Raw genomic sequence first — 21,920 nt, forward strand, 5'->3', positions numbered from 1 at the left:
CACTCAAAAAGCATCAAAAAGGCTAATCAATTAGTAAAAGAAAAGTTAAGAAAGTAAAATGAAATAGAAAAAGAAAAGTGATCGTTAAAATATATAACGCTGTACTTTAAATAATGCCAATTGCTACTTTGTGTTTCAAATAAATGTGTAAAAGATAAAATGATTCTCTTGGTAATTTCTTGGTAATTTAAAGGTTTTTTAGGCTTAATTAAGATGGGTATATGGGGTTTTAAAGGGTTTATAAATAGAAATAGACCACGTTTGGAAAGGGATGGAGTTTTACAACAGGTTAAAATATCAAACCAATATATTGTTATGGATGGATCTGAAACTTCAATAATGCTTTATAACGAATTAGAGAATGGATTATAGTGAGTTTTTTTGTATTTTTATCTCCAAGTTTTGTATTTTTATCTTTTAAAACAACTCTAATACTTATCTTTATTTTAGTGGACCTCATCAACTATACCGAGAAAAAATTTGCGATTTTTTTCAAAATTTAAAAAAATGTGGAATCCAACCTATTATTTTATTTGATAAGTATGTTTTTGTGCTACCCATTACCGTTAAAAATTTTTTGTATATAACTTTATTCTTGATGTGAAAAGGTCGAATGCGCGACCTAAACTTAGAACAACATTTATTACCCCGACCCAGTCTCGAGTTGCCTTTATTAGTTTGGGATATTATATAGACTATAATTGCCCGATAATTATGCTGCTGAGTTTATACGGTTTGTAGCGCTTACTCAAGGGCGCTACAGCATGAAAGCATTAGGAACTAAACCCATGACCCCATGTTGTGTTACAAGTGTTCTTACCACTACACCACACTGCCAGTATTTAAATTTAAACATTGTATACATAATTTTTAATTATAAAACTTCATAAGATTTTTTTTTCAATTAGCTATCTTAATTGTTTTATTTTAATTCAACAACACTTTAGGTTTAAGTACCAAGGGGATCAAGTTTTGTATATCGAAAGAAGAAACAAAACAATACAAAATATATCAAGTTTCTTCCAGAATAACGAAATAAGTCAAGAAACGAAACCATCATCCACTCTAAGCGGTAACTACAAAAATATTAAGTAACTTTAAATTAACAAACTGCTGATAGGTCCTAATAAATATAAACTACTGAATATTAAGAGTTTTTTTTAGCGTTGGTATTTCGACAAGTGCTGAAAGAGCTACAAATACCATGGGCGAAGGGTAAAGCGGATTTTGATAGCGGGACAGTAAAATTAGCAAACATTTTAAAATGTTCTGTTTTTGGATTAAGTTCCAATTTTTTTGCTTGTAACGTTAATGGATTTGTTGACTTAAGCGATTTTAAATGGAAAAACGTAAGATTTATTCAATATGGAAACATGTTGGTAAGACTTAATGTTAAAGAATAACAAACGAAAGTGCTGGTTGTAGCCCACCAATGTAGTTAGAATAGAGTTAATACGAGTTTCGCTTGAAAGCGAATAAAAATATGTTTTAAGTAAGTTTGTTTACAACCTTTGCAGGTTCTTGATGAAAATGGACATCAATATATAGAAGCAACAATATTTAACCACGAAAAATTTCTGCAAAGTTTTAGAATATCACAAGAAGCGATGTGGTTTATGGCAGTCATATTCACAAATTTAAGTAATCATGGACACAAAATTATGCAAGACTATTTCTCGGTACAAGTCTTGCTTTTTATTTGTAACTTAAAAAAATAAATTTTATATTTTGAAATATTTTAAATTTTATTTACCTAATTTTACATTTATTAAAACTTGTTACAAAACCACTTGATATAAATATTCAAAGTATTTTTTTAATTTAACCTGAAAAATCGATGTTTTAACCCAGGTAAAGCACCAAACCAAAAAAATTGAGGCATATTTTAAATGGGCTTCAAAGTATTATCAAGATGGAAAAATTTTAAAGAATGTCAAAGCTTTAACAAGCGGTTACATGTCAGGTAATGTTTTTCAATAATTTTACTCTAGCATGTCAATAGTAATTTATTCACAGTTAAAGTATGTTTTCATAGGTTCGGGCCAAATAAATTTCTTTTGGTTACGCTTTAATAAATTGGCGTTGAATAGCAAAAAACTACGTCACAATAAGTAAGGTTTTACCTAGGATTTTTATTTTATGTTTGTTAACAGAATACGAAACAAACGAATTGGCAGAGAGCATTAAAAGCGATTTAGAAAAATATAGAAACCCGAAAATCCACATTAATGTCCTTCAAAGTTTAAAAAATAATGTGAATCAAGATCCAGATTTACTAGATTTGTTGACAGCCAACGAAGGTAATGCTTTCATTAACGATGAGCCACCACCTAGAGAAGAGACAGAACTTGCGCTATTTTTAAAAGCGAAAAACTTACCATCTCTAATACAGCGTGTTTTAAATGAGCTGGAAAATAAAAATGATGTTCCAGTGACAACATATTTACCAATCCATATAACAGACCCAACAAAGTTTATTTCTCCAAATAATGTTACAAAACCAATACGAGAAAAAATGTACGAGTTAGTGGCATTAAAAAGTAACCTGCGCATTGTAGAATACGATACTGTTGACGCAGAGTACAAAGAAACTGAAATGATGACAATTCAGCCGTCAAGTAAGCAAACATTGTTTTAATTTCATGCTAATTGGGCGTAATGTTCACTGCTGTATATAATTTTTCTCAGTAAAAAAAAGCCTGATTAATAGCCTTATATTATTTAGTTACCCTGGCTTAGTCGCGATTGAGCCAAAGCCCCATAAACCATCGATACATGCCGCACCGTTAAATTCAAAAGATTGTCATCCTTAGCATTTTTCTTTATGCAAAAATTTATCGGTCATAGGTTTTATATAATTTTATTTTTTAAAATTACAACTGTTTTTGTCAGATCAAAATATTTTGAGGGCTTCCCAAGACGATCAAATGCGACACCTAGCAGATAAAATACTGAGCAGCGTTAATTTTGATACTTTTACCCACAGCGTTAATTCAATTCGGGATGAGCTTAAACTATTGGTCCTTGCTTCTATGTATTGGGTAGAGAAAACGAAACCTAGTGACCAAACGATTAAGGCCATAGCGACTGTAGTTGCAATGGTATTTAACAAAAATTCTGTGGGACATAATGTTGCTCACAAAAAGATTTTCTTTTCCCCTACAGTACATTTTGATGCCAATAACGTAGACATCCTTGCACAATGGCAGGTTTGCATGTCAGAGGTCATGTATTTTAACAAGTTGTTAGATTGCTCTTATCCCACCACACAAGTCGGCAAAGTGTTTTGTGGTTTGATGTTTTTGCACATTTTGTCAAAGCCGATTGATCCTAAGAACTTGTTTTGTTTTGGAGTATTTTATTCTGCAAAAAATACGTACAACGAAATCTATAACACGCTTAGTCTATGTAAAAATTAAACGAAATAAATAATGTATAAAAGTAATTTGATTGCGAATTTAGTTGTAATGATAGAAATGGCATTTTTTAGTTGTTTGTTTTTAATAACAAATCAAAAAACTTCTTTAGAAAAATTTTTTAATTAACGCCTATTTAAAGATAAAAATGCTGTTGACGAATGCTTTTTAAATTATAAAAATTTGGATATTAAGTTATAAATATTAATATACTCTTAAGTTATAACGTAATTAAATATTTATTATTAGAAAAATTTATAAATTTAAACATGTAAATGTAAAAAAAACAATTTATACCAAAAACTAATAACAATTCTTTTAGTAAAAAATATTTAAATTCTACAATTGTAACATTAATTTTTTTTATATTTTTAATCGCCTAATTTAATATTATATTGCTTTTTTGTAATATTTTCTAAAAGTTAAAAAAAAACTTAATAAACAAAATTGTTTAATTAAACATATGTTGTAGTTTTGTACTTAAAACCACATATGTAGGTTATCACAAATAATTCCAATTTATTATTAATATTTAATTAAAACGTTCATGTAAAATGTTTTAATAGAAACCAAACTAATTTATTTATGCAACTAAAATTTAACATTTAAAAAACACAGAATTTTAATTTAACTTTAAAACCAATATCTTAACTGATAATGTATTTAAACATTATAATTCACAAATTTTTAATTAATTTACAAATAAATATTTATTTTAAAAATATACCTATAAATTAATAAACTGTAAATTACATATATTTGACAGTATTTCAAAAGACATCTTTAAATTAAATTACCATTTTAACATTTAGTTGCTCAAGTAATATCGCTGAAAATTTAGAAAATTGAAGACAAAATTGTTTGTTTATTTTGATTTTAGCGGGATAATAAAAAATCCATTTACGAAAAAGTAGCATTAATAAATATTTCACAAAAAACGTTTAAATAAATCAATAAAAATTTAAAATTGTTGTTTAGGTAATATAGATAACACATAAATTGCTTACATTATTTTGCAATGGCCTATTGCTTAAAAATTATGACGCTTTCAACCGCTTATCTATGACAGTGAAACGACGCAAACGTAGGCCTTAAGAGAAAGTTAGATGCGTTTTGACTTCAAAATAACAATGAATATCTGAAGACGAAGAAACTGGGACATTAATTATGCAATAGCCGATCGGAAATCTTGCTTTAAATTAGAAATAGCCCCTCACTCTACAGTTCATTTATTTGTATTTAAGGAATAATATAAACATAAAAAGAGAGTTTACTTAATGTAAAGCTATTAAGAGTTATATTAAGACTAAATAAAAACTAAACTAGAAATATAAACACGGAATTTAAAATACTTTTTTTTACAAGTAAAATTAAAAAGACGTTATACATATATATATATAAAAACAGCAAACCTAAAAAGTCAATCATTTGCCCTGTTTTAAAGAACGAGTGTTAATTGAGCAAAAAAAAGGCAAGTAATTTTGTACAAAATTAATTAAATTAATCTTGCGAAAGGCAATTAAGGCTGGATATTGATTTTTACTGCAAAACACTTTATTAAACTATCTAGACAGCTATCAAAGTACGCAGGCTCCTAGATAGGAACGAGCTAATAACTTCACAGTATTATATTTAACCTTAATACAGAGTTCAGATTAAACAACTTTTTGTCACATTATCAGTGAACTATTGTAAATTAAATGAATATACCATTAGTTAAACAGTTATATTCAAAAAACAAAAAATTTATTGATTCCTTAATTTTAATAATAATAGTAGTTTCTAAGTGTCGGATTAATGTTTTGTTTTAAATAAAGTCATCAAAATTATTCAAGTTGATATTATGCTTGTAAACGAATGCAATTAAACTTTCTACCGCTAGATGAAAACGTGAGCAATTTGGCACAAAACTTTAAACCTTCAATTCGTTCAAGGTGCATTAGTGACAAATTTAAAAAAATAAAACATAAGTTCATTTAAGTACCAACGTGGATTATTCAAAATTATTTTAAAATAAAAAAATATATATATACAAATTTAAAATTATGCGCTGTTTTTAAATTATTTTTCCAAATTAAAACGTTTACAAAATAATTTACTTTTTCTGGAACATAAAACTCTAAATAGTTTTTTTATTGTAAAGGTTAAAAACAATTTTATTTCGTTGTAATAGGCAAAAAGAAATTAAAAAAACGCAAATAGAAATGACCTTTTTACATTGAAAATTTATGGATTTATAAATCAATTCTACGGTTAAATTAAATTTTTTTTTAAAATTGTTAAATATATTGTCATTTTGTTAAATCGATGATTTGTAAATGTTAATGGAATTAAAAAATTTAACCAAATCACAAAGTACCCTGTTTTAAAATTTGTAAGGCCCACTGAAAATAACAACAACAAAAACGGAAATGTCAATAATTTAAAAGCAATTTATAATAAATTTTAGTTTAGCCAAACTATTTTACTAAATTGATATAATTATTGTGTAAAATTAGGTATTTAGGATAAGATGTTGTAGCCTAAATAACATTTTATGGTTGGTAATAAATTTAGATTAGAAATAAGTTTATTAGCAACAGTTTAAAAATGTAGTGTGAAAATTATTTTTAAGATTTGACCGGAATTTTTGTTTGCACTTTAACTGCTTTAAACATTTCAAGCATTATTTAATAACCACATAAAAATTCCAAATAAAATTTAATTAAATTTACATTGCAGTAAATATGAACTTTCTGATTTAAAAAATAGAAATTTCTAATTCATTAATATTTATGTTATTAAAACATTTTGGAAATAAAACACTAACATTTGTTTTTTTGCTTGTGAAAGGGGTCTTCCTATGCTGTTTACACTTTATTGAACATTTATTTTTAGCCACGTTAAGCCATAGCAAGGTAGGTACACGCAAAAAGTGAAAAACAAAACAGTATTGTTGAAAATTATGGTGTAGAAGAGAATATAATGAAAAACTACCAAGCGCGAGAAGCGAGAGACGTGAACAAAAAAAACATTCACGCAGACGACGTTTCCGTCACGCAAAATCTCTCGCTGAACGACAGAGCGAAGAAATTGAACTGGCTAGATGAGGCCTGCACAAAACAAGACAACGAAGATACGCATTTAGAAACAGCTGTTCGAAACGACAACGACGCCAACAACGTGACAGCTCGATATAGGAGACGTTATATTTTAGGAGAGAAAGAGCTCTCTAGTTGCAATAATCCAGCAGAAACTTGCAGACAAAAACTTAGTGTGCAGGATTTAAGACCAGCGTATTCGAATAAAGTCTCTTTTCAAACCAGAGCATCTGATTTAGGGTTAACAAGGCGATCTGGTCGAAGAGTAGGATTTAATAGGCATGGTAGTTACAACAGCAACGTGTTTACTGTTTCTGAACGCTTGGACGGTTTGAAATACAGTTCATTGCGCTCAGCTGGTAGAAGATATCAACCAGCAGACAAGCCAAGGCTTTCTATTAAATCGCTTAGTCTCTGCAACCCAAGTAATCGTATAATTAGTAATGCTCAATTAAACAGCGACAATTTAGATTTAATAAGAAATAACCACCCTTATTCCTGCCTACCCAACGTACAGTTAAACACAAGGCATATGTCAGCTTCAAGCCAGGAACGCCTGTTCGAAGATTCGTCGGCTAGTCGACCCTTAAACGAACTAACCCCAACAGGAAATAAGGGTTTAAATCACGGGTCTCACTATAGAAGAGAAAACTCACAGCCTCTTAGGAGGTCTCCAAACAGGTTTGAGTACTGTGACGACGCGGTACAGCCAGTTAGAAAGCATTCCTCGGCCGCCTCTGTAATTTCTCCAGTTTTTACGTTTTTTCCAGAACAAAGTGCCTCGACAACTCATAATGAACCCAATAAAGAAAGAAGAGGGGACTCCCTCGACTTTGAACGGGGTAAAGTGCATAATCGATCAACCGAATCAGACCCCGAGGAGCGATTGTCCCACTCGCACAATGACGTTCCCTCACCCCACGGGGGCGAGTCATCTTGGAGCCGATCCCCGAACCCGTTTGCGGACATTGCCTTGAAAAGTGCACAGCACAACGGGGTGGTGTCAGCTTTTCCCAACTTGGGTCACTCCCATAAACATCAAAGCGAAGATGACAAGTCAGAATATATCCCTATGGTTAGCACAACAACACTAGACGCCCAAAACGATCATCTTGAACCAAGGTTGTCTCAACCCTTTTTAACCCCACCTGACGTATCCATACTCGGACACAAGAAACAGCGTCCCGTGTCCGCCGTGTCTGACGTCAGCAACCGAAATGACATCATAATGGAAGGCGAGAATAAACGTTTACAAATCGCTCGAAAACATTTTAAATCCTCGCGATCAAAGGTCCTTAATTCGACAAACAACTCGGAAGATATTGTTTCGATAAAAAAAAGTGAAAACAAAAATCATAAAAGTATGAATATTGGCTATAGGCTGGGATATAGACGGACTCTGTTCGAAAGAAGAAAACGACTTAGTGATTATGCTCTTATATTCGGAATGTTTGGAATCATAGTCATGGTAATTGAGACTGAATTGTCGTCGGGAAACATAAAGGATAGCGTAAGTTACATTTTATTGCCATAAAATTTAAACAAATTGTCAATTTTCAGGGGGGTTTTTGGTTTATAATTTTTTAATGTAAAAATCTTATAAATTTATATAAACAGAAGGGCAGTTACGAATTAGAATATCTATAGACCGCTTAAGTATTTGGAAGTTATTCTTGTAAAAAATGTTATTGCTAAAGCTTGGTATTTAATAACACCAAATTAAATTCCAAATGTAAATAGCGGATTGGTTTCTTTGTCGAAATAAACCCACAAATATTTAGAAAATTTATAAAAAGAATCGGCTCAAAATAACTGGCCCGTCTTTGTTTACCTAGCTTAAAAATAGGTTCACATGATTTATAAATATCCAAAAATAATTCGAAGTGACCCGAATATAATTGAAATAAAATTGGCAGATTTTGTAAAGGTCAGTATGGCTTTATAAGTGGTGAGATATCAATTTTTTTATAGGTCAACGATTTAAAAACCAAATGTAAAATTACCACGACCTTTGACAATGATATTTTAACGTAACGATTTGCCTTAACTTTTACACCTTTAACGTTTTTTTTATCTATTTATCTAATAAGGGCATTGTTATATAACCCAAGTAGCATTTAGATGGGTTAAAATAGAATATAAAAAAACACAGGATTTATAATAGGTATTAAAAAAAAGAAAATTTGTTTCGAATAAAACGAATTAAAATTAATTTAAAAAAATGTATTAATCGTAAGTGTCAAAAACATTATAGGACTTTCCAAGATAGAATTTTTTGCTAATATATTTGAGCGCCAGACCACATTACGTTGAACATATATAACTTTATTGATTTTGTTATGTAGAGACATTCTATAAAATCAATTTGTTTAAGACAGTATTACGTTTTCACTAAAGCTTTTATAATATTACTCTTGCAAATTTTTGACTTTTTAAATAATTTTTTTTATTTAAATAATGCTTTTAGTCTGTGTCCATTTAAAAATGAATCTGTAGAACTTAATTATTGTTAATTAAAATATTTTTGCGCATACAAAAAAACATATTGATTTTCAAAATATCTAACACTGGACATCAAATTATTATTATTATAACATACTATAGTCAATTGCCCGTTCGACCAACAGACTGCATTATAATTGTCGTAATATATTATTATTATTGGCTGGTAATAACAACATGCGCACAACAAACAAATTTTTTCACATTGAAGCCTATTGAAGATTCCTAAATATATATCGTCTACTTAGCTATATTATGTATATAAATGTGCAAAATATATAAGTTAACGAATGTTACAACATTCATATGACTGCTATTGCAGGTTTAAATTGTTAAAGTGTTAAATAATTAAACACTGATAACCAATTACAATTTGACGCGAGGACAAATTAAAATAATCAAACTAATTTTGGTGTTTAACTGTCGAGTAATATAAATGCATTAAATATTAATTTAGTTATGCTATTTCAATATAACGTTATAACTATTCTAATTAAATATAATTCATTGTAACATAAAACCCAATATAACATAACAACTCGCTTAAATAGTAAACTAAGTAACTTGATAGCAAACACTTTTTTAGTTTTTTAAAAATGATTTTTCAAATTTTAAAGCAGCTTTAAAAAATCAAAATCGTATCTAAATTTTAAAACTAAATAATAATTTTTTATATACATATTTGGTTGTAACATGTTTGTTATATACAGTTATTTTTCAAATTCATTTTAAAATGGCAGACTTTGTAAAAACAATTACAAAATTAAAAATATTTAAATAGTTGACTTACAATAGTAAGTTAATAATGTCATCACGATATTGATTTGTTTAAAAACCCAATTGTTTCGTTAAGATTAGAAATAAAATTGACAATAATTCCCTTGGTAAATGTACCATTGTATACTAACACAAATAGATGTAAATAGCAGTAAGCCAAAATTAATCTATACCACGGCCTTTGCAATTTAATTGATATTTCGATATATCGACTTTTGCAGCTCTGTACAATTGTTCAGATAAATATTTGATGTCACCAGCATTACACAAAGGGCAAAGGAAAACGCAATTAAATACAGAACAAAAGTTAAACAAAAAGATGAGCAATAAATAATACATGACAAACAAAAGAACTCTGTCGCAAATTTTAATATTCCAAGGCCTTAGTTTTATTTAATCGATACAATTGTTTAGATTAATATTGTTTTTTTTGTACGACACCTTTTTTATGTTTGTTTTTTTTAAATTGAGACACTTTTTGATAAACATTCTCGACAATTTAGATGAAAAGTAGAAAAGCTAAGAAAAAATTTGAGAATAAAATTTTGGAATTTCCAACAAAAAATAAAACTTTGCTAATTTTCTGCGATCGGTATTTTTACTGTCGAAGACAATATCGAAAATGGGGATAAATTAGAAAAATACAACCTAAAAATAGAATTTAAAACCACTAAATTCCTATTCAAAGTTTACATTTAAATACTACTACAAAAAAGCCTTTTTGTTACATTTAACTAATAAATAAACAATAAAAATATTAAATTTATCTGTAAATTTAAAATAGTTTATACCTTTTATAAATTAAAGTTAAACATTTTTTTCTATTTTTTTAAATACAAATAATTTTTTTATAGAAAGGAAACATCTTATCTTGTAACTCTACCGATCAAATAAACAAAGCTTGGAGTGGTACGTTGCTCAAAGAGTGCGCCTGGAAGGTGAGTTATGACGTTACAATGACACTTATTACGTCATAGTACGAAGTAAAATCGGTTTAGGGTTCAGTTGAAATATTGGCTTTCTTTTGTTTTTTAAAGGCATTTTAAAGTATACTGAGAATTTTATGCATGGTTAACATAATGTTTCACCTTATTTAAGTACACTATAATGATAAATAACGTATTCTTTGTATGTATTTTAAACAAATTTACCGGGAAATTGGTGTAGTGGTAAGAACACTTGCTACACCACACATGAGCCAGCACTTAATCAGCAGCATAATTATCGGGCAAGTATAATCTATAATATCCCAAACTGCCACAGGCAACTCGAGACTGCCACAGGCAACTCGAGACTGCCACAGGCAACTCGAGACCGGAGTAACTGATGTTACTCTATGTTTATGTCGCGCATTCGACTTTCCAACATCGAGAATCAAGATATATACAAAAAAAAAAAAAATTCATTTTTTTACAGGAGACTTATTTTTCACTGGCTTTAAAATGTCTGATATCGTTGTCAACATTGGTTCTGCTGGGTTTGATAGTCGCTTATCACGCCAGGGAAATCCAGGTAAACCACTATGTAAAATTATACCGTGTATAACACCATTTTACTGTAGACTCTTACGTAACATAGTTGTAAAAAGTAGCATTGGCAAAAGTAAAAAACGCAATTTTAGACTGTAATATCTTCCAATGCACCCTCTAAAAAAATCATTTTTAATATTTGACATAAATGGGTTAATTGGGAAAACAAATGTGATTTAGCAATGTTATTAGTCTGCTGGGATAGTATTATTATGATTGAAATTTTTTACGACATCAAAATATCAATACTTGTCCTCAACAGAATTATCGAGATTGGTATAGAATTTTTTTAAATAGCCATGTATGAATAGTTATTAGAATTCAGTTGAAATGTAAAGCCTTATTTACGTATAAATTTACCCATAATTTAAATAAATGTGTTACTATTATGATTACATATCCCAGGCATTCTTTTTTGCCAAATAGCATGAAATTTGGCTTGTTACGCAAAATCGTAACCATGACTGCGCACAAAAAAATTCACGATACAGTTAACACGAACAGACGACGCAACAACAAAAATGCGCACGCCGTAACGTAAATCACGTGATATGAAAGCATAACAATTATAAATTAGTCACGAAACGTGCGTAACCTTTACGCAACCAAATATTTAATACCTTTGGTATTTGTTATTAAGGCCATTAAATATATATTTTTGTTTAGCTGTTATCTTGATGTAAAAAGGTCAAAACGTAACGTTGTACGTTTAAAAAGCGACAATTACGGGACTACATAACGTATATAATTTTTAGTAAAATACTTATATCTCTTAAAACAAAGAAATATTTCAAAACTAAATTTTTATAAATCGTTGTCTTTGCAAAAGTGAACGATAGCAAGGTCACGTGTAAAGAAATCGCAATTACTTACAGTTGAAAAGTTGTCGACAACTTTAATAAAATCGAGTTCTAAACCATGCCATAAACCACATATGCAATATTGATGTTACTTTCTTTGGCAAAGTGTATCTGACATTTAAAATTTTTTTGTACAACAATATATTCTTGACTTTTGGTTCTTTTAATGCCTTTTAATAAATTTTGTTAATTTTTTCTACTTAAAAGCAATTTAATTAGGTCAAAATTTTTAATCTGAAAAGGGCAGATGTTTTTTCTCTACAAAAACTTGTTTTAAAGTAATGGTGTTTAATATCACCTTATACCAACAAAGAGATAACTTTTATATTTAATGTCAACACTAACCATTTAATATAAAGCCGTGTTGTCATTTAACATAGATGTTTTTATAAAGGTTACCATTTGAAATGTACCAAACTAAGCTATTTTAGAAGGCAAAATAAACAATTTAAAATATAGAATAAATTTTGATTTTTTTCATCGGGAAAAATCAATCCAAAAATTTTTTGGACACCATTGCTTTAGTCAAGCACTGCAAAAATATAATTTTGCACTTTGTCTGGTTGTACAACTTGCACATTTAATTTTGAAATGTTATTCTATTTTTTGCAATAATGTAATGTACAACATTTAGCTCGCTGAGTTTAACTTCTTAACTCATTAAAACTTAAACTCTTCCCAAGGGAAAGTGCAAGGCAAGGCCTCATACATTTTACTTGTACAAACGTTAATTAGCATGCTAAGCACTAAATTAACTTTGGAAAAGGGCAAACGTGTTCACAATTATATAGACTTTACATGTTTAAATGCTATACACTATATAGGCTACTACACAGTTATGTATTTTTACACATTTTGATCGTACAAATGCGTTAATAAAATGTAATAAAGGCATAGTTTTAGAAGCATGACTTATTTGTTGAAGCTAAATAGTTAACACATTTAGTTGTTTATATACTTTAATCTTGTGTTTAATCCATAAGTTAACCTAACTTGACGATTGAACTATTAACGTGGCTTATTTTCTGAACTTTTAACCCTTCTTTAGGGGAGGAAATTGCTTGGCGATAAGCCTTTAAAGTAATTAACACACTTACAATGAAAAACAGTGTACTTACTCTTTTTTCTCAGTTTGTCGTACTTGTATTTTGAATAAGACAGATTGACCTTTGGGTAAATGTTGAAACGGTTTCTTATCTTGAGTTTAAGCTTCTCATTTTGTTATTACTTCGCTCACACTAACATAACTTAAAAGAATAAGCTTTAAAACATAAAACTTTTTACTAAAACTGAGCTAATACAATGTACGCTAGGTTTTTAACTATCCACCTATACTAAAACAGTTACAATACAATCCTATATGACGTCATTATTAATTAATTTAATCACTGTTAATCTATAGAAATTTTTATGTTGTTTATATTTTTAAAAGTTTGATACAAATTCAAGAATTAATAAAATGAGTAATGACTATGTTGTGTTTTTTTAGTTATTTATGATTGATAATGGGGCTGAAGACTGGCGAATAGCAATGGATTGTGAACGTTTAATGTTAATTAGCCTTGAACTGGCTATCTGCAGTATTCATCCTATTCCTGGGTTTTATACCTTTGAATGGTTCGCTAGAGATGTAAGTTATATTTTAAAGTTTATTTACAATTTTTATATTTGACCAGCAAAACTTGCTATTACATTGTGCCAATAGTTCATTTAAAAAATTAGTGATGCAGTTCACCATATATTTTGCTTGTTTATCAAAATTAAATTTGTATGTATTTTATACCATTTAATAAATGTATTTATTGAAAAAATTATTTTCATATAAAGCCATATTATTAGACAATACTACCGCATATAGAATCAATGGCTGAGCATAGCGTAAACCACAATAGACTGTAAGCTTTTAATCAATTTATTTTGCTTAACCACAATGCCAGTAATATTTTTATATAACATATAATGAAATGACAAGGCAAGCGAGTTTATAATATTGCAAACCTACCAAAATATATTCATTTAAAGATTTACATTTTAAATTACATAAAAAAAATTTTAATTTGTTGTTTTTATAACCAACTGTTACTTTGTTGGGTCTAATAGAATACCTTTTTTATAAACCTTATCTTGTTTATATTATATAGAGGTATAATAAACATAAACAAATATTTACAATGTTTTCAATTTAACTTTGGTTACTATAACGCCTTTTATAGCTCTGTGAATGTTTTTCAGGCATATTCTGGCAGTATTTTATCCGCCACGGCAGATGTGGATATTCTACTTTCAATTCCCATGTTTGTTCGTTTGTATTTAATAGCAAGAGTGATGCTTCTACACAGCAGATTATTTACAGACGCTTCAAGTCGGAGCATAGGTGCTCTCAATAAAATCAACTTCAACACAAGGTGGCGATATTTTTATTATTAAATTTTCCCAAGTATTAAAAAAATTAGCTAGTCATGTAGTGTGGCGAACCGGTCATGGCGTCGGACTACGAGCCGATAGGTTTCGGGTTCGAGACGCACCAACGTCACACTATTCACCTTTGAGCCCGGCGTTTACGGATAGCTCAAAACACGTCATAACAACACACCCTTTCCCAATAAAAAATGTAAAACCTATCACCTTAAGGTGATATGGAAAAAAAATAGCTAGTTTGGTTTACCGGTAATAGCATTGGATTAAGAGCCGAAAGGTCCCGTGTTCGAGCCACACCAATGCCATATTATTTACCATCACGCCTGGTGTTTACAGATGGATCAAACCCGTTAAAACAGCATACTTTTTTTAATCTAATATAAAACCAACAAATACCTAACGCTAGGTATGAAGTTTTCACAAATAAGCAGTGGGAGTTGAATTTGGGATATCTCTTTGGGTGATTTTTATTGCCTAACCACTGCGTAACGTTGCTATTAGTCATACCAGAAAATTACGATATATTTACCTACCATGATAAAATCCCTACTGTTCACCCATAACTCCGGCAACAAGTGGCTTATATATCAAGTTTCTTTGTTTACATATAAACACAATGTTAATGGTTTAGCGCACTTTCTATGTTTTCTTTTAACCCTATTAACTTTAAGTTAACCATAAAGTTCCTTTGTTTACCCCTATGCATAGTAATACTCGATACTTAATTTATTTTTACTTTTAAAATAAGTAGATTTATTTATAGTTAAGCAACAAGCATAACCTTTTTCTTTATTTTATTAAAACCTAATTTTTAATGATGTTATTGGTATTGTCTGTTTTTAAAACATATCAACTAATGAATTTTAATTTTGATTTTAGATTTGTAATGAAAACGTTGATGACGATTTGTCCCGGCACAGTTTTAATGGTTTTCACAATTTCTTTGTGGATAATAGCAGCATGGACAATACGGTCTTGTGAACGGTAAGTTTTAACATATAATATGTTTATGTACAATTGTATGATAACTATAGTGTCCTAAAAAGCGTTTACAAGACGTAAAAATCGAATTGATTTTTGTTTTCGACATTTATTTGGTACTACAATTATCTACTCTTTCATTACCCTTACCTTATCTGCGAAGGTTAACTAGGCCCATTTAATTTAGGGCTAAAACTTATATATAACTTTAAAAGTTGTATTCAAATTTAAATAAACGATGTATCGACCAGCGCCCGGCAATTTAATAAAACATTATTGAACAAGCAAGGCAATTCGTTACGTTTGTTCCCAAGCTAATTTCCATTTTAAATTAAAAGTAATTCGTTTAGGGCTAAATGGGTTCTGTCAAACACCAAACTTAATCATATAAATAATTCAGACTTTTTTAAGCGAATTTTAAACGTAAGTTTACATGTTTATATGATGTAAGTAAACGTGTCCACTCTTTATATATAGAAGTTCTTTGACAATTTGAGTAAGAAATATGGAAAACGATTACATTTTTTTTTGTATATATCTTTATCTTCAATGTGGGAAAGTCGAATGCGCGACTTAAACATGGAGTAACATCAGTTACTCCGACCCAGTCTCGAGTTGCCTGTGGCAGTTTGGGATATTATAGAGACTGTAATTGCACGGTAATTATGCTGCTGATTAAGTACTTTCTCAGCAGGAGTTTATACCGTTTATAGCGCCTTACTCAAGGGCGCTACATCATGAGGGCAGTGGGGATTGAACCCATGACCTCATGTGTGGTGTAGCAACATAAAGTAGATATTCAAATATCAAATACAAAATTCACATTTAAATAAAATATGTTCTTTATTTTATTTCCTTATATTGCGTTCACATTTTTAGAAATATTAAATTTAATATAGCTAATTTTCTTTTTCTGACAGTAAATCGGAAAATAATCGATAAGCTGTAGATAGCGATTACACTAAAGCGTATGCGTAGAAAATCAATATAGGCGTAAATAGGCGCAATTTCGTTTTTTTTGCACTCTATTTTCTATCTTAGCGTGCTATTGATTAGTCACAATCAATAGTAAATCTATATTATTTAATTTATACCTTTTCTATGTTTTCATCACAAAACGCAGGGTTTCCAATTAATAAATACAAATTTTAGGCGGGATTTATTCCACGGGTTGCCAAATAAAAATTAAAAATGGCTCTAAAATGTTTAAAATTTCAGGTCTTGCGCTATAGTCATGTTTTAACGTTGTTCTTCCGCATTTTCTATTAATATTTCATGTCCTGAAAATGTTGACTGATTTAGTTTTCATTGATTTTCTAGAACGAAAATAAAAGTTGATAATCAATAAACATAAAACCTTTTGCACCTTTGAGCCATCGTTTACACAGCTTGCGTCACGTATTTGAAGATTAATTACTTTATTGCAGCTATTTATAATACCTTGTACAAGTTTTTACGTATAACGTTAATTAAAGTTTAATTAAAAACTCTTAATTTTGAATATACAAGTAAAGTAACATTACACAGAAAGAAAAAAAACACGTTACAAAGTTGACAAAATTTTGTAAATAAACAAGGTTTTTTTTATTGCTTTGAAATTTGTTTAACCAGGCAAAATAACTAAAAGAACTTCTGCCATTTACTTTAAATAAGATACATAGCCTGTATATCCACAAATAACCTTTCAAAGACAGCCCGTCTTTCTTTAATCACCCGTTACCAAAAAACAATGTCAATGTATGGCTTATAGACAAAATATTGGAACTTCCAGTTTAAATGCATTTGTTGTTTTAACTTTACGTGCAAATACAAATGTTCCTAGATAATATGCTGTTTAACTTATTTGGCAAAAATTAATATACATACTTACGCTATGTCAGCTATTACCTATAATTTTTTGTTTTAAATTGCAAATCAAAATAAAAAAATTTCACTTGTAGTTTACAGTCATTTAAAAAATTAAGAACCAAAAAAAATGTGAACCCCTTGAAAAAAACAAGAATAATATACGTTATTTATTGCGGTTGAAATGAACTATAGAGTGAATTCAGAGTTATATTGAGATCTGTAATGTTGAAGTATATATGAATATATATATTTTAAAATCCGTAAAAGTAATAAGAATTTGTTAAGGACCGTTTATTTAATAGGGTTTTTCAATGACTATAAATAACAATGGTCTATTTTTTTCAAATTTGGCGTTAACTGCTTTTAAATAAAACACCTTAAAGATGAAATGCCTAAAAAATTTTTGTTTATATTATACATGGCGCGTATTTTTTATGAAAATTCGTTAACTATGCTATTATGGGATTTAGATAAGCCAGAAGATATTTAACTTATAATGGAGTTTTTGTTTGTAGGTTTAATTCCCTACATGGCGAATTAGGCAAAAAGCACCATTGCTAAAAATAACATTTTCAAAACTATTTAATATAGAATCCTAAAATAAGATTGGGACTTTGAACGCATATTTAAAATTTTCTTTATTTTTTTGACTTATTATTTGACGTTAGATTAGAATTTTAGATAATTAAACTTTTTATTTTTACTTAGATATCACGACTCTTCTAACGTTAATAGCAACTTTCTAAGTGCGATGTGGTTGATATCAATTACGTTTTTATCGATCGGGTATGGTGACATGGTACCTAATACTTACTGTGGTCGAAGCGTTTGCCTTATTACAGGAATAATGGTAATTTTTTTATGTTTTAACTTAATTGCTTGTTCAATAATACGATGATCTAATAGTAGATCATTTTTAATTTTTTTTTGTGTATTGTTTCCTTGCCTTTTATACAGTTTGGTAAAGTGTTAATTAATATCATGGGGTAGTGGTATGAACACTCGGTTTCAAGAGGCTCTTTGGTTGTATACCACTTTATTAATGCTCTAGCGCCCTTAAGTAAGGCATTATAAACCAAACAAATTCCCGATATTTATATATGTAAAAAAGGAGTTATATTAATTGACACTTAAAAAAAATCGAAAAAAAAGTACATTTCGTATAATTTTGGCACTATAACATTTTAAATGGATTATGAACTAAAAATATATTAAATATTATACCTATCACAGAATTTGTTTAATTTTATTTTTTTTTCCGGTAGGGGGCAGGCTGCACCGCCCTAGTGGTAGCTGTAGTGGCGCGAAAACTGGAACTAACAAAAGCCGAGAAACATGTTCATAATTTTATGATGGATACGCAGTTATCAAAACGGGTAAAATATTTAATATTAAAAAAAAACGAATTTGTCGTTTAAGACCAATTAGAGGCCTATATGTATTAGTTTTTTTTAGATACTAATTTCAAATTTTGGTATATTGTATTACATGTATTTTATGGTTCTTAATTTCTTTTTTTTAAATATTTTTACGGTTTTTAAAACAAATACCACATTTCTTTAACCGATTTTCTCTATTTTACAATTTTTAAAATGAACATATATACTCTTGCCCTAAGTATTCTAAATGTATATATCCTAACTCTAACTCAATAATCACTATATGTACTATGATGGGTTAATATTATTTAATAAATCACATGGTTATATATATATATTTATATTCTTGTTTTTTTTTACGCTTAATATTTTAAAATGTCATGTAAAACTTTTAAAATCTAATTAAATTAAAAGCGTAAAAAATAAGGTACGCCGTGCGTAACCTTTTTAATTTTAAATTTTAATTGAGATTAATTTTTCATGAAGGTCAAAAACGCGGCTGCAAACGTATTACGAGAGACCTGGCTCATTTACAAAAACACGAAACTTTGCGCGAGGATCGATTCAAGAAAAGTTCGAAAACACCAAAGAAAATTTCTACACGCAATTTACCAGTAAGTAATGTTGGGACCATGGGTTTGACACCCGCTGCCTGCTTGTTTGTTTTTTTTTACAATTTAGGCAACTAAAAACCAAGCTATTCAAGAAAAATAAATTTAAGTGTATAATTGGAAATGGGACTTGCATTGGTGCGGCTTGAACCTAAGACCTTTTGATCCGTAGGCCGATTTCATAACTTGCATACCATTTTTTCTTTTTATTATAAAATTATATTTTATTAGGTTACGAAACTTTAAGATGGAGCAAAGAAAATTGAACGATCAAGCAAACACTCTTATTGACTTTGCTAAGGTAACTAAAGTTTAAATTATTTTATCGGAATTTGAAAAACTAAAACACTAAGAGTAAATGTTAAGCTGAAAAGCAGCTTATAACTATATTCCTTGTGATCGTAACTTGTAACTAATTTATTTCTGTGGTAAATTACTCGAGCACCACTGACGGCATTTTTATTTTATTTTTAACCCAATACCAAACTTTAAGTTGCCCAAAAGCCAATAAATTACATAAGTTTCTAAAGAACTTATTCAAAAGTTCAGACAAAAAGATAGTGTGGTTAAGCGGTCATGGTAGCGGACTACGAGCCGAAAGGTTTCGGGTTCGAGGCGCACCATTGGCACATTATTCGCCATTGAGTCCGGCGTTTACGGATAGCTTAAACACGTCACAATATCACACTCCTACCCAAAAAAAATACAAAACCTATCACATTAAGGTGATATGAAAAAATAAATAAAAAAATATTTCGTTAAAATTTAAATTTAAAATAAAAAAAATTTTCCAGATGCAAATAAGAGTGTCCGACATGTTATCCGACATCACCACTAAAAACGAAACGATGGAAGACCGCGTGCACGAGATTTCCAGGCGACTTGATCACCTGGAAAATAAAATGAACGACCTGCCCGACATATTAGCTAACGTCGTACAAACACAGATGATAACCTGCCTACAAAATATATCATTTCAGACTGATTTAAACAGAGGAAGCCCAAGCACTGAATTAGATCAAATATTGCGCTCCGGCGCGCCATCATGCGATAGCATTTCAAGAGGCTCCGGTGACGTCAGGCGACGTAAACGCTCAAATGACGTCACTCGGTCGTCGGTGACGTCATCGTTAAGGTCGTGGGACCCCGATCGGCAAGGCGCATCCTTACATCCCAACGACCCGTCTGCGCCACCTAGGGACGAATCGTGGAATGAAGATTTTGACAGCGGTGGCGCTCTAACCTAGCTTATCAAAGCGTCAAATTTAGGAATTTTATTCCTTATGACGTGTAATGGTTTGTTATATATAATAACGTAACATGGTTCAAAAAGGCAATAATGATAGCTATGACATCACAATACCCGTGAAGATGACGATTGTGCTTGTTTTTAAGAATTTTATTTAAAGTTCGATGCGCTTATTTTTCGGTTGTATTTATTTATTATCGCGGGGCAAAAGTATGATGACGTCATACTTGTAGCTTTGTGACGTCATACCTTTGTTCCCACTGTTTCTGCTTCTTTCTTTATTTCGCAGGAGTTTTTTCGATTTTTTCTCTTTTTAAATAAAAGTTTCATTCGAGTTGAAGTGCCTACTTTTAATGGTAATGTGTAAAGAAAGTTATATTATTATAAGTAAAAACATATGTTATACCAGCCAAGGGTCTAATAGCAGCTATAAAAATAATTATTTACTATTTCATCTACAACTTAATTCAAAATAAACAACAACTTCTTTTTATATTAAGACATCAAATACAAAATGATAGTAACTTTAAAGGTGCATAAAACAGTAAAAATCCATAACATAAAAGCTATCACGTTTAATACATAAAATTAAATATATTTAATGACAAACCTTACAGCTAACAAATACAATTTGAGTATTAAATTTTTACAGGGTTGAATTATCTAAAAGGTGGCCTGCCAGTTAATATATGTCGTCTCCTGATACCGTTATATTTGAATATTGTAACAGCCTACAACAAACCGTTATATGACATGCCTAAGTAAACTTGTTGTAATCCCACTTAAATCAAGAACTAAGTCAAGGTTATGGTCTTTTAGGCTATATATCCAGTACGCAAAAGTCACATTTTTGTTATTTCGTTATTAAAGAATATTAGTGTTAATTTGAATAAAAAGATTATGTTAATTTTAGTACATTCGCAAAGTGTTCTGTTTGTTTTAGATGTAATCATCGTTACTTTGGTATTTCATAATATTTAAGAGGTCGTTTTATAACCCATTAGAACTAAAGAAAACCCATCCCTAAACTTAACTGGTGATATAAAACATATCAATTGTACAACGATAACATATTAACCCGTACTTTACGGGTGTTCAAAACACGCAAGCAGAATATAAGTACATTCTTTTTTGTATATATTATTATAGTTAATTTTCTTTTAAATGAATTTAATTTATCTGTGTAGTTTTTGTAAAGCATAGTTAAGCAAAAAAAAATTATTTAAAAAAAGATATAGAATTCTGTATTTAAAATTTAGGTCGGCTTTAT

At 29.7% G+C, this 21,920-nt stretch overlaps 2 protein-coding genes across 2 annotated transcripts; both read left to right on the forward strand.

Moving 5' to 3' along the window:
* The first annotated feature begins 153 nt into the window (after window positions 1–153).
* LOC145753079 (single-strand DNA endonuclease ASTE1-like) lies at window positions 154–3,540 on the forward strand. The gene is made up of 8 exons (XM_082569468.1): window positions 154–371; window positions 451–540; window positions 948–1,072; window positions 1,165–1,349; window positions 1,518–1,679; window positions 1,852–1,963; window positions 2,154–2,618; window positions 2,893–3,540. Exons 1-8 carry the CDS (start codon window positions 214–216, stop codon window positions 3,417–3,419), a joined length of 1,824 nt encoding a protein of 607 aa, XP_082425594.1. The 5' UTR covers window positions 154–213; the 3' UTR covers window positions 3,420–3,540.
* A 2,953-nt stretch (window positions 3,541–6,493) lies between these two features.
* Window positions 6,494–20,978, forward strand: LOC145753118 (small conductance calcium-activated potassium channel protein 2-like). The gene is made up of 11 exons (XM_082569516.1): window positions 6,494–8,006; window positions 10,630–10,713; window positions 11,192–11,287; window positions 13,654–13,794; window positions 14,397–14,569; window positions 15,462–15,566; window positions 18,120–18,261; window positions 18,677–18,787; window positions 19,277–19,404; window positions 19,633–19,702; window positions 20,196–20,978. The coding sequence occupies exons 1-11, from the start codon at window positions 7,029–7,031 to the stop codon at window positions 20,646–20,648; spliced, it is 2,481 nt and encodes an 826-aa protein (XP_082425642.1). The 5' UTR covers window positions 6,494–7,028; the 3' UTR covers window positions 20,649–20,978.
* Window positions 20,979–21,920: the final 942 nt, after the last annotated feature.

This window comes from Corella eumyota, chromosome 5, assembly GCF_963082875.1.
Source record: "Corella eumyota chromosome 5, kaCorEumy4.1, whole genome shotgun sequence".
In the NCBI taxonomy this organism is placed as follows: domain Eukaryota; kingdom Metazoa; phylum Chordata; class Ascidiacea; order Phlebobranchia; family Corellidae; genus Corella; species Corella eumyota.

Coding starts and splice junctions, on each gene's coding strand:
- LOC145753079 (XM_082569468.1), top strand. CDS start 214: ATGGGTATATGGGGTTTTAAAGGGTTTATAAATAGAAATAGACCACGT. Junction 541..947: donor CCTATTATTTTATTTGATAA/GTATGTTTTTGT, acceptor ACAACACTTTAG/GTTTAAGTACCAAGGGGATC. Junction 1,350..1,517: donor GCGATTTTAAATGGAAAAAC/GTAAGATTTATT, acceptor CAACCTTTGCAG/GTTCTTGATGAAAATGGACA.
- LOC145753118 (XM_082569516.1), top strand. CDS start 7,029: ATGTCAGCTTCAAGCCAGGAACGCCTGTTCGAAGATTCGTCGGCTAGT. Junction 13,795..14,396: donor TTGAATGGTTCGCTAGAGAT/GTAAGTTATATT, acceptor AATGTTTTTCAG/GCATATTCTGGCAGTATTTT. Junction 19,703..20,195: donor CTCTTATTGACTTTGCTAAG/GTAACTAAAGTT, acceptor AAAATTTTCCAG/ATGCAAATAAGAGTGTCCGA.